This window comes from Procambarus clarkii, chromosome 23, assembly GCF_040958095.1.
Source record: "Procambarus clarkii isolate CNS0578487 chromosome 23, FALCON_Pclarkii_2.0, whole genome shotgun sequence".
NCBI classification, from domain to species: domain Eukaryota; kingdom Metazoa; phylum Arthropoda; class Malacostraca; order Decapoda; family Cambaridae; genus Procambarus; species Procambarus clarkii.
In genome coordinates, this window is record NC_091172.1 from 33,275,957 (window position 1) to 33,287,974 (window position 12,018).

Below are 12,018 nucleotides of genomic sequence, written 5' to 3' on the forward strand. Positions count from 1 at the left end.
CCTGTTCTGGGGTTTGGATCTGCATCCATGGTGTCCTTTCGGTGTTGTCTGTTGCCTTGCTTTTGGGTTTTAGGTGCGGGGTTTCCACCTCCCAGGTTTGTCCCTCTTTTGTCCTTGGCCTTGGGTAGGTAGCTCAGGGGAGCCGAAGGGGCTCCCCCCAGAAAACCAGCATTGAATATAATGAAACACCATTTTCAGGGTGAGACCCGGAGGCTCACCAGCAACCCTCCCTCCCCCCAATCAGTAGGGTTTTTCGCATGTTTTGACATCCAGCCTCGAACTGACAGGTTGATAGCTGGCACGATGGGTCTGGGGCTTCCCCTTCCCTGGGTGTTAGACAGCTGTCACGGGCTGCTTCCTGCCTGGGGGTGGAGGCCTGGTCGAGGACCGGGCCGCGAGGACACTAAAGCCCCGAAATTATCTCAAGATAACCATCTCAAGATAACTTCCCTCTCCATAGGAGGGGGATGCTGCGCTGACAAGCAGCACGGCAAGTGTGACTTCATGCTCATTTGTTCGTTTTTCAATTGGGGAGTTCTGTTTACTTGTTAGCTTTCTGTAGTAGTTTTAACCAGATTAGGGGTTTGTTTTGGGGCGCCTACCTTTCTGGTGGCCTGGCCCTGTCGATGGCAGAAATAGAATGCTCCACACACATAGACGAGCGTAGCTTTCATCCTGTAACTACACTTAGGTAATTACACATATGCATTTCTATAGGCCATTGCTCCTCGTGCCTCTCTGAGGGGGCCAGGCTCTGGCTCGTGGTCCTCGGTAGACCTAGAACTCCATTCACACTGATGCCAAAGTCTAATAAGATACATATCAGCCTGGATAGCTCCAGGGAGTCTCTGGGTGTTACCCAGAAAATGGAGTTTCATTACATTCAATGCTGTTTTTCTGGGGGGAGCCCTGTCGGCTCCCCGGAGCTATCCAGGCTGAATGGATATGTATAACTTTCTGGCATCAGTCAAAGTGCTAGGAGTTCTTGCCTACCGGGGACCACGAACCAGAACCTGGCCCCCTCAGAGAGGCACGAGGAGCAATGGCCAATAGAAACCCCCTTGTGATTGGGAGCATTCTATGTCTGCCATCGACCGAGACAGGCACCCAGAAAGGTAGGCGCCCCAAACCAAACCCCTATTCTGGTGAAATTATTGCTACCGAAAGCCGAACGAGTGGACAGAACTCCCCAAACAAAATTATCAAACTAGCATGACGTCATCACGTCGCCGCGCCACAGTCTGCGCAACCCCCTCTCCCCGAGAGGGGGAATGGGGAGCCCCAGACCCTCCACGCCGGCGATCCAACTGGCAGTTCTTGGCTGATGGTATTACTGGCTGGTCGAGTGCCTCTGGCTCCGGTTTTTGTTTCAGTTCTGTGCCTTGTGGTGTGGACTGTCTCTACCGGTGGGGTGTGAGCCAGGAGTAAGATTCCACGATACTCGGGCTGCATGTGCCTAGGGCTATCTTCCCTAGGTGCCCTGTAAGTACTGCCCTTGGGGCCACCTTCCACAAGTCGCCTTGGGTTCTACCTCCGCTGTGTCCTTTACTGCTCGGTACTGGGCCGCCCTTGGAGTCGGCTGGGGTTTTGTTGCCTTGGTTTGTCTCTGGGTAAGTGGTAGTTTTCGTCACTAGTAGGGGCATGGGGTACTGCACAGCTAGCTTTCACCATTAACAGCGGCTGGCTCTGTTCCGCCTGGGTACGTTGTCCTCTTGCGGGGTTTTCTTTTGTTTTTGTTTTTGCCTGGTGGGGGTCTGCCTTTACTATGGTCCCCCTTTCCTGTTCTAGGTGATTTTCTTTCGAATTCTTCTGTTGGCGATACTCCCCGCTTGGCCCCCGTGAGTGGACACGTCCCGGGGGTTCAGCTTTAGCAGTTTGTTGGTAAATTTGGGCGCAGGTTCGCGGTACCCTGCCTGGGCTTTCCTTAGCGTGTACCAAAGGCTAAGAGCCCTGGGAAATCCCACGAGGCTCTGTGGTCCTCTTGGTGTGTCCCCGGAGTTCCCCTCGCGTCCTGCGAGTTGACGGTTGATCTGTCCCCTTGTATCAGGGTGACACTCACCGGTTGTGCCTCCGCCATGCTGCCTGTTGGTTCCCTATTTTTCAGTCTACCAGGCTGCGGTCTGTCCTTGCGCCCGTGCTGTTCGGACGTTTGCAGCTTTTGCTCCCCCCCCAGCCAATGTACTGACAACCCAACATAACACATACGCAAACAAACAACACATACTAAAATGTCAACCCATGGTGGACAGGCCACCGAACTTTCAAACCTCCTCTCTCTCTACACCCGCACCCTCTTCCTGAATTTCATCTCCCCATCCCTCTACCTCCCCCATCCTTTCCATTCCCTATGGACATCAAAGCGAAATCGTGGGTCCAGCTGAGAGCAAACAGCATGAGCCTTACTCTTATCACCTCGTCAACGGGGCAACCTGCAAAAGGGCTAACGACCCCTACAAGAGCCCAACCAACGCTCAGAGATCACTGTGCCGTCCAGACGCCGACGGCTCCGCAGGAGGTGGTGGTCTCAAATTTGGCACTACTGGCTTACGAGAACCAAAGGAACCCCGAGACTTGGCACGACCCTTCTGGTAAGGACAATCATGACCTCCCCCCCCCCCCCCCCCCGGAAAACCAGCCATTACGACATAGGCCGACAACTAGACGAAGCCGTTTTCAGAAAATGCACCACCGCAGATTCTGCAAACGGCAACGGACAAAAAACCAGCGTTGAATGTAATGAAATGCCATTTTCTGGTTGAGCCCCGGAGGCTCCCAGGAGCTTATCGGGTTAATGTATGTTACATTAGACCGGGACATTAGCTAAGGAGTTCAGACCTACCAGGGACCAGCGCCAGAACCTGGCCCCTTCAGAGAGGTTTCAGGGATCAATGGCCCTGGAAAACCCCCTTGTGGTTGGGGTTTTCCTTATCTGCCATCGACTGGGGTCAGGCACCCAGAAAGGTAGGCATAACAGAACAAACCCCACATGGTAAAAACTAAAACAAAAACCGAACAGAGAGAAACTCCCTACAATCCCAAGGAAACAGGCAAACAAGCAAACATCACACTTTACTGCCACGCCAATCGTCCGCGCAACCCTCCCTGCCCCGAGAGGGGGAGGGGGGAGCCCCGGACATACTGCACTGGCTGCCTAGCTTCAGTTCGGAAGCTAAGCGTCAACCAACGCGAAAAAACCACCAACCGGTGGGAGGAAGAGTTGCCAGGGAGCCTCCGGGGCTCACCCAGAAAATGGCGTTTCATTACATTCAAAGCTGGTTTTCTGTGGGAAGCCCCTATGGCTCCCTGGAGCTTCATACCCAAAGAGAAGGAAAAGAAGGGCTAACTCGGGAGGCGGCCACCACAAACTCCGCAACACGAAGTCGAGACAACAGTTTGCAACCTGCAACCCAAGGCAACAAGAACGCACAGGAGCAGATATGCATAAAGAATGGGCAACCAAGAACCTGTGCAACCCTCAAATCCCTGCGCCCGAAATGAGCCCTAGATGTCACCAACACAGCAGCAAAAGCTGCAAACGTCCGAACAGCACGGGCGCAAGGACAGACCGCAGCCTGGTAGACTGAAAAATAGGGACCCAACAGGCAGTATGGCGGAGGCATAACCGGTGAGTGTCACCCTGATACAAGGGGACAGATCAACTGTCAAACTCGCAGGACGCCAGCCAGCTTGCTGTCTATCCCTGTGCCCAGGATGTTCGTAAGTTTGCGGCTTTGGCTGCTGTTTTTGGTAATATGTCTTGGGCTGACATTCTGGCAGGGGGCTTTTGGAGGTTGAATAGGGTTCTGGTCGCACAGTACCTCATTAATTTTCCTGGGCTTTCTTGGATGTGTGTAGCCTTGGGTCGCAGGTTGCAGCCAGTTGTCTCGACTTCGAGTTGAAGAGAGAGTGACGGCCGCCTCCCGGATAAGTCCCTCTTCTTCTTTATCTTTGGTTAGGTAGCTCTGGTGAGCTGAAGGGGCTCTCCACAAAAACCAGCATTGAATGTAATGAAACGTCATTTTCTGAGTGAGACCCGGAGGCTCCCCAGCATCCCTCCCACACTTCGGTCGGTGTTTTTTTAACGTTTATAAAATTAAGTCTCTGAACTGAGGAGAATAGCCGGCGTGGAGGTCTGGGACCCCCCCCCCCCCCCCCCCCCCGTTTCCCTCCTGGGGAAGGGGAGGGCTTGCGCAGACTGATACGCGGCGGTAGTGGTGTCATCATGTTTGTTTCCTTGTTTTTGATTGGGGAGTTCTGTTTGCTAGTTCTGCTTTTGGTTTGCAATTTTTGACCAGCAGTAGTTTGTTTTGGAATTCTTTCCTTTCTGGGTGCCTGACCTGGTAGATGGCAGACAAAGACTGCTTCCAATTACACGGGGGTGAACAAATCCACAAGGGCCGTGACGAGGATTCGAACCTACGTCTGAGAGCATCCCAGACGCTGCCTTAATCGACAGGGGGGGGGGTTGTCTTTAGGCCATTGCTCCTCGTGCCTCTTCTTGGGGGGGGGGGCCAGGTTCTGGCTCTAGTCCCCGGTAGACCTAGAACTCCACTGATTGACTGTTGCCACAGTCTAATATATGCACATCAGCCCGGTTTAGCTCCGTAGAGCCTCCTGGTCTCACCCAGAAAAATGGCATTTCATTACATTCAACGCTGATTTTTTGCAAACACTTGATTTTTGGCACACAACCAGAATGTCACAATAAACGGGCCACATTACAAAGGTTAAAGAATGAAAGTTTGATACTCTAGTAGGTTTATGGAAGATAAAGATATAAGGATATTATAATGCATACTGGAAATTGTAAATGTTATTAGAGTAGGAATAAAATAAAATGGAAAAATAAGGTAGGAGTAAGTCTACTGGTAATTAAAAAGTGGTATGGGGGATTTTCTAACTTCTCTTGTTTCAGTTAAAGGTGGTCATATATGAAATTAAAGTTTGAAAGAATAAAGGTGGTGATTGTTTTAACATATTCAACATATGATTACGTAAGTGAGAATGATTTTTTAATAGCTTTAGGGAATGAGGTTCGATTACTAGTTTTAAAATAATTGTAATAGGTGATTTGAATTTTAAAGGGGGGAATAGGCACAGTTGATTGACATAGCTAGCATAATAGAATTTAATGGTATTCCAGGAGTACTGACAATGGTTAGTACAGTTGTCTAAAGGTGCTCTACCAATTACTATTCTGCCATATACATTGCCCAGTACCCTAAAGTAGACAAGTGCCTCTAGCGCTTGTACTCACAGTGTTTACTTTTATTGGACAGATAAATGACTTGGACCAGTGTCAGTATACGTGCATGACACTGTTGAGGACAGACAAGGAGAATGACAGTGCTACAGTGATGATGGCAGACTTATCCTATAGGAGAAACGAATATGACACTGCTATGTTTCACTTCCAGCAGCTTCTTGGTAAGTCAATCAATATAAAATAATTTCATAATAATTTCAGAAAATAATAATTTTCTGAATAATTTTAGAAAATTATTGCTTCAGCTCCCTAAGGAGCTGAAGGGGCTCCCCCATCCCCCCAGAAAACCAGCATTGAATGTAATGAAACGCCATTTTCTGGGTGAGCCCCAGAGGATCCCCGCCAACCCCCACTTCTCCCGATCGGCGTTTTTTTTTTCTCTTGTTTTGACATCCAGCCTCGAACTGGAGGGTGGATCTGTGGCTTCCCCAAAGCTGCACAGACATGCGGCGTGGCTCATGTGGCGTTATGCTTGTTTGCTCATTTTTATTTGGGGAGTTCTGTCCATTCATTTGTTTATTTTAGTCGTTTTAACACTATCGCACTCCGTGCAGGTGCTCCGCAGACTGTGACGTCGTGCTCCTGACGTTTCAGCCGAGTGCGCGGCGACACCAAAATGTGTTTACTCGTTTCAGTTTTCTCACCTTAATTCTTGTACTATTTTTTTTTTTTTTTTGAGATATATACAAGAGTTGTTACATTCTTGTACAGCCACTAGTACGCGTAGCGTTTCGGGCAAGTCCTTAATCCTATGGTCCCTGGAATACGATCCCCTGCCGCGAAAAATCGTTTTTTCATCCAAGTACACATTTTACTGTTGCATTAAACAGAGGCTACAGTTAAGGAATTGCGCCCAGTAAATCCTCCCCGGCCAGGATACGAACCCATGACATAGCGCTCGCGGAACGCCAGGCGAGTTTCTTACCACTACACCACGGAGACTGCTAAGGAGACTACGTTGTTCGTTTTGGTATCATTGTGTTTGCAATAGAATTCCCTACAGGGGTATATGCATATAAGGTCCAAAAGCCCGTCATGACTCCCACAGCAAAACCTAAAATCGGCAAAGTTACCCGTGAGCGCGCAAAATCAGTAAAATGTGTATGCTCGTTTCAGTTTTGTTACCCTATTTCTCATGCTACGTCGTTTGTTTTGGTATAATTGTGTTCGCAATAGAATTCTCTACAGGGGTATGTGCATATAAGGTCTAAAAGCCCGGCGTGACTTCTCACAGCAAAGCCTAAAGTCGGCCAAGTTACCTGTGAATGAGCACCAATTGGCACACCTGCAGACTAATGTACTGTATATACTTGTTCAGTTTGATAACATAAATTTTCGTGCTACGTGTTTCATTTTGGTATCAAATTGTTTACAAAATAAAGTCGCGTATTTTAAACTAGTCCCATAATAATAGAACAATAAATAGAATTTTAACAAATATCTTAACTTTTTGATGCTCATTACCACAAAATTATTTATATATTTCCAGTGTTCTGACACAAATTTTCATGTTACGTTTTTCATTTTGGTATCAAATTGTTCGCAATATAAAGGTGCATATTTTAAAACTAGTCCCATAACAATAGAACAATAAATGGAATTTTAGCAAATATTCTAAAAATTGGACCCTTTTTGATGCTCATCACCACAAATTATTTATATCTTTCCTGTGTTCTGACATCAATTTTCATGTTAGGTCATTCATTTTGGTATCAAATTGTGCGCAATCTAAAGGCGCTCATTTTGAAACCACTCCCAGATTAATCGGATAAAATTTAAATTTTCAACAGATATTTTAATGAGTGACTATGGACCTCATCACCCGAGACGACTCACAAGAAAAATGAGTGATAACGGACGGAGGTAACTGAGTGCGATAGTGTTAACCAGAATAGGGGTTTGTTTTGAGGCGCTTACCTTTCTGGGTGCCTGGCTCGGTCGATGGCAGACAGAATGCTCCAAATCCCATGTGTAGACTATTGCTCCTCGTGCCTCTCTGAGGAGGCCAGGTTCTGGCTCGTGGTTCCTGGTAGGCCTAGAATTCCATACACACTGATTAGTATCAAAGTCTAATGATCTATATATCAGCCTGGATAACTCCGGGGAGCCTCCGGATCTCGCCCAAAAAATGGTGTTTCATTACATTCAACACTGTTTTTCCTATTTTTACAGATCGTCGTCCTGCTTACTTCCCAGCTTTAGCACGTCTTGTGGAGGTTATGAGAAGAACTGGAACTCTTGATGAAGCTGGGCCCTACTTGGATCGAGCAGAGCAAGCCATCCTTAGACCCAGCACAGATCCAGGCATTAACTTTTGCAAGGGGCTATATGATTGGTAAGTGACCATACTTCATTCATTTCTGTGGGGAGCCACTACGGCTCCCTGGAGCTTATCGGGCTAATGTATGTTATGTTAGACCGGGACATTAGCTATGGAGTTCAGACCTACCAGGGACCAGCGCCAGAACCTGGCCCCTTCAGAGAGGTTTCAGGGAGCAATGGCCCTGGAAAACCCCATATGGTTGGGGGTTTTCCTTATCTGCCATCGACCGGGGTTAGGCACCCAGAAAGGTAGGCGTAACAAAACAAACCCCACATGGTAAAAAACTACAACAAAAACCGAACAGAGAGGTAGAAAACTCCCTACAATCCCAAGGAAAACAATCAAACAATCAATTTACTGCCGCGCCGGTTGTCCGCGCAGCCCTCCCCTCCCCGGGAGGGGGAGGGGGGGGGCCCCGGACCTCACCATGCCGGCTGCCGTCAGTTCGGAAACTAGGCTTCAACCAACGCGAAAAATCCCGCCGACCGGATGGGAGGGAGGGTATCCAGGGAGCCTCCGGGGCTCACCCAGAAAATGGCGTTTCATTACATTCAACGCTGGTTTTCTGTGGGGAGCCCCTACGGCTCCCTGGAGCTACATACCCAAAGAGAAGGAAAAAAGGGGACTTACCCGGGAGGCGGCCAAAAGGCCACGGGCGCGCATGTCCTCAGCAACCTACGCAGTCGAGAGGGAGGAAACCTGCACATGGAGCTGCACCACGCCCACATCCCGGGGCAAACAAGCACTCATTGAAGTGCTCCAGGTCACCCCCCAGGAAAACCTGAACCACTGTCGCAGCCTTGCGCCACTCAAGCGTGCGGGTATGGCAGAATGAAGGCCAAGCCTCCAATGCAAAGACAGGACAGTCCGCCAGCCAGAACGACTCCGGAACCTCGTAACGGACCCATAAAGGGAACGAAGTCCCAAATCTGAATGAAGACGTATCCATCACCGAGGCATAATCTGGGTCATGCAGGAGGTAAGCCGCAAGGGCTGCCCGCACAGCAGAAGGTTGGATGCGAGAAGCCAAAAACCTCCGGAAGGACGGAACCGACACACCCGGGGGGACACGGAACCAAACCCTGGGAGGGGCAGACACCAAATCCAATTCGTATGCAGAGGGGGGGAAAAAAGAGAACCCAACTCCTTGTAACAACAAGCCCCGCTCAGAGGGTAGAAAAACCCAGGCGGGGTCCAGCGGGGCCCAAGGCCCCCCAAGTCAGCCCCTCCCCCGCCCCAGGATCCTCCCCCGCAGAGCCCAGGGCTGAGTCATCTCCCAAAGCACAGGCCTCGAGAGACAAGGTCGGCGTATCTGCGTAAGCTGAACGGAAGGAGGCCCACTGATTAGACCCGGTAGCTTCGGCAGGGAGACTAGATTCAAATGCCTCCGTTGCCACACCGGAATTGGCATTCCCTGAGACTGCCCGAGCCTCAAGACCATCTAAACCCTGCTCCGGCTCCAAAACCCTCAGATGCTTCGGGGCTGGAAGCAGGGGGAAGGGACCAGAACGAACCACAGGAGGGGAAAGACGAGGAGGGGGGGGGGGGCGGACTGAATCAAGGTCGAAGCGACCCCCACCCCCAAGTCCGGGTCCCTATAAGCAAAACGGGGCAGCCGCGGGGCATCCGGGTGAGCAACCAACCGAGTACGTTGCAACAACCTAAAACGCACATGCAATGCCTGCGCCGCCTGTATCCTCATAAGATCATCACTAGACTGGGTAAATTGAGTCACTAGTAAGCAGCAGAACTCACAGGACTCAGGGTCGAAAATGTCACCAACCCAACAGGCAGCATGATGGAGGCAAAGACAGTGAGGGTCACCCTGAAACAAGGGGACCGAACAACCCTCAAACTTGCATGAAGTGATGGGGCACCCCGGGGTCACATCCATCGGAATCCCCCCCCCCCCCCAGGGGTTTCCCAGGGCCCTGAGCGCTTAACGAGACTCACGCCTAGGTAACCCCAGGCTGGGTACTGCTAACCGGCACCCAAAACTACCAAGTAAACTCACCAAAGTTGCACCCCAGGAATGTGTACACTCGCGGGGACCTAGCAGGGGGCACCACGAGAGAAGAACCGTAATAGGTCAAGCAAAAGTGGCCAAAAAGCAGGGCAGATCCCTCCACAAGGCAAAATGAAAAAGAAAAAGAAAACCCCGCAAGAGGACAGCGTACCCTAAACGAACAGAGCCGGCCGCTAATCGGTGAAAACAAGCTACGCAGCACCCCACGCCTCGAGGACCCAAGCAACTTGTGGAAGGTGGCTCCAAGCCCCAAGGGCAGTACTTACAGGGCACCTAGGGAAAGGGAACCCCAGGTGCATGCAACCCGAGTACTGGAGAATAACTCCTGGCTCTCACACCCCTAGGAGACAGCCACCACACTCAAAACACAGTGCTGAAACTATGTCTGGAGCCAGAGCAGCACTCGACCGGAGCCTCTAGCATCAGCCTAAGAACTAAAGGGTGGATAGCCGGTGTGTGGGGTCTGGGGCTCCCGCTTCTCCCTTCTGGGGACGGGGGAGTTGCACAGACAGCGGCACGATGACGTGTGACGTCATAATCGTTTTTACTCGTTTCGTTTAGGGGAGTTCTATCCACTTGTTCGGCTTTTGGTAGCAAAATTTTCACCGGAATAAGGGTTTGTTTTGGGATGCTTATCTTTCTGGATGACTGACCCGGTCGATGGCAGACATAGAACGCTTCCAACCACACGGGGGTTTCTATAGGCCATTGCTCCCCTTGCCTCTTCTGAGGGGGCCAGGTTCTGGCTCGTGGTCCCTGGTAGGCCCATAGAACCTCCATACACATGACTGATGCCAAAGTCTGACATTAGTATATCAGCCTAGTAAGCTCCGGGGAGCTGAAGGAGCTCCCCCCCCCCCTAGAAAATGCCTAATTACTTTATCATAGAAAACCTGCCCCATCCTTGTTATGCAAATTGCAGTATTTAATCAAATCTTCCAAATCCTGCGCTACTAATTTGCCCAGTATTGTACCATCTAAAAATATAACCATCAATGTCATTGTTCCTTATTAACTACAATATGTCCACTAGGTTTAATTAATTTAAAATGTATTGTATTATTATTGTTACTTTCAAATCATTTCAAATTCTCTATTTATACCTCAATCACTATTTTTAACTAAGCCTACTATATTAAAGTTTAAATATACAGTATGTCTTATAAGTAGGAAATCAATTTAGATTCTCAAGATATCTCAACTACTTTGTTAACTTTAAGATGTCTCAAAAATTATATGCATGTTAATGGTTTTGGAAGAATGTTATTTGCACAGCAATATTCTTATTGGACCAGGTGTACTTTCTTTTAAATGAACAACAACAAAACTACAGATAAATATAGATAGATGAGTAACACAGGGTTTCAAATATAATACTGATTTTACATCCAGTGTCTTGTATCATAGGTATTTGGGAAATCCAAATGCAGCACTTAAATACTTCAACAAAGCACGGAAGGACCAAGAATGGGGTCAACGAGCAATTTACAACATGATAGAAATATGTCTCAACCCTGACAATGACACAATTGGTGGGGAGACTTTTGAGACAGTGGATAGTGAAGTAAACCATTCAGGAGCAAGAGACACTCTGGATATGGCCATCAGAACAGCAGACAAACTACTGAAGGTATGAAGAGGTGCTAGTGTGTTGTTAATTTAGCTTGATACAGCCGAGTACAGAAAGCAGTGTTTAAGGGTCATCTGTTACACATTACAGTACATTATATCTTTTGACACTTTTTCAACGTTACCTAAAATAATGTATTCATTTTGCACTTATTAGTGCATCATTATGAATTAAGTACTTACACATTTCTTGAACACCATTGATGGAGTTTAAACATAACTCCATCAAATGAGTAAATATATGCTTCATTCATAATGATATACAACTAGAAATCGTAGATAAGTATCCCAAATTTGCTTATGGTAAGTAATGCATGCACATGACTGTAAAGCTGCCAGGTGCCAGGTGATTGTAAAGGTGTGGAGCTATTAACTGTGTAACTAACTCACCATAGATGTAAACTGCCTGTAACTACTCTTTGGTAATTACATAGAAGATAGCTCTGTCCATGGTCGATTAGAAAATTTGAGAGAAATGGACTCATGTGAAGCATTCACTCAAGCACAGGTCTAGTACACAAGAGGCCAGACAACCTCAGGATGAATCAACTGTCTCTGAAAGAGAAAGTCCCTGTTGACTGAGGTAGTGAGATGCATTATCTGACTTGATCTGTTTACAGATCCAGTTTACACCTCCAGTGCCACAGCTTGATGACAGGTGGTGGCAGCATTGGCTAGGCTGAACTGGGAAATGGAGAGTCCTGCAGGTTGAGAGAGGAACTCACACTGCCCAGTGGGAACCTAGATGTTGCCTTAATGGGCAAGCAAATGACC

General features: G+C 48.6%; 1 protein-coding gene across 2 annotated transcripts in view; it reads left to right on the plus strand.

Moving 5' to 3' along the window:
* Positions 1 to 12,018, plus strand: part of LOC123763996 (tetratricopeptide repeat protein 21B) — a 74,237-nt gene that overhangs the window by 46,233 nt on the left and 15,986 nt on the right. For both annotated transcript variants that reach the window (XM_045751424.2, XM_069330136.1), the window contains 3 exons: positions 5,280 to 5,427; positions 7,439 to 7,601; positions 11,023 to 11,245. In XM_045751424.2, coding sequence (XP_045607380.1) covers positions 5,280 to 5,427; positions 7,439 to 7,601; positions 11,023 to 11,245 — 534 coding nt within the window. The remainder of the gene's footprint in view (positions 1 to 5,279; positions 5,428 to 7,438; positions 7,602 to 11,022; positions 11,246 to 12,018) is intronic.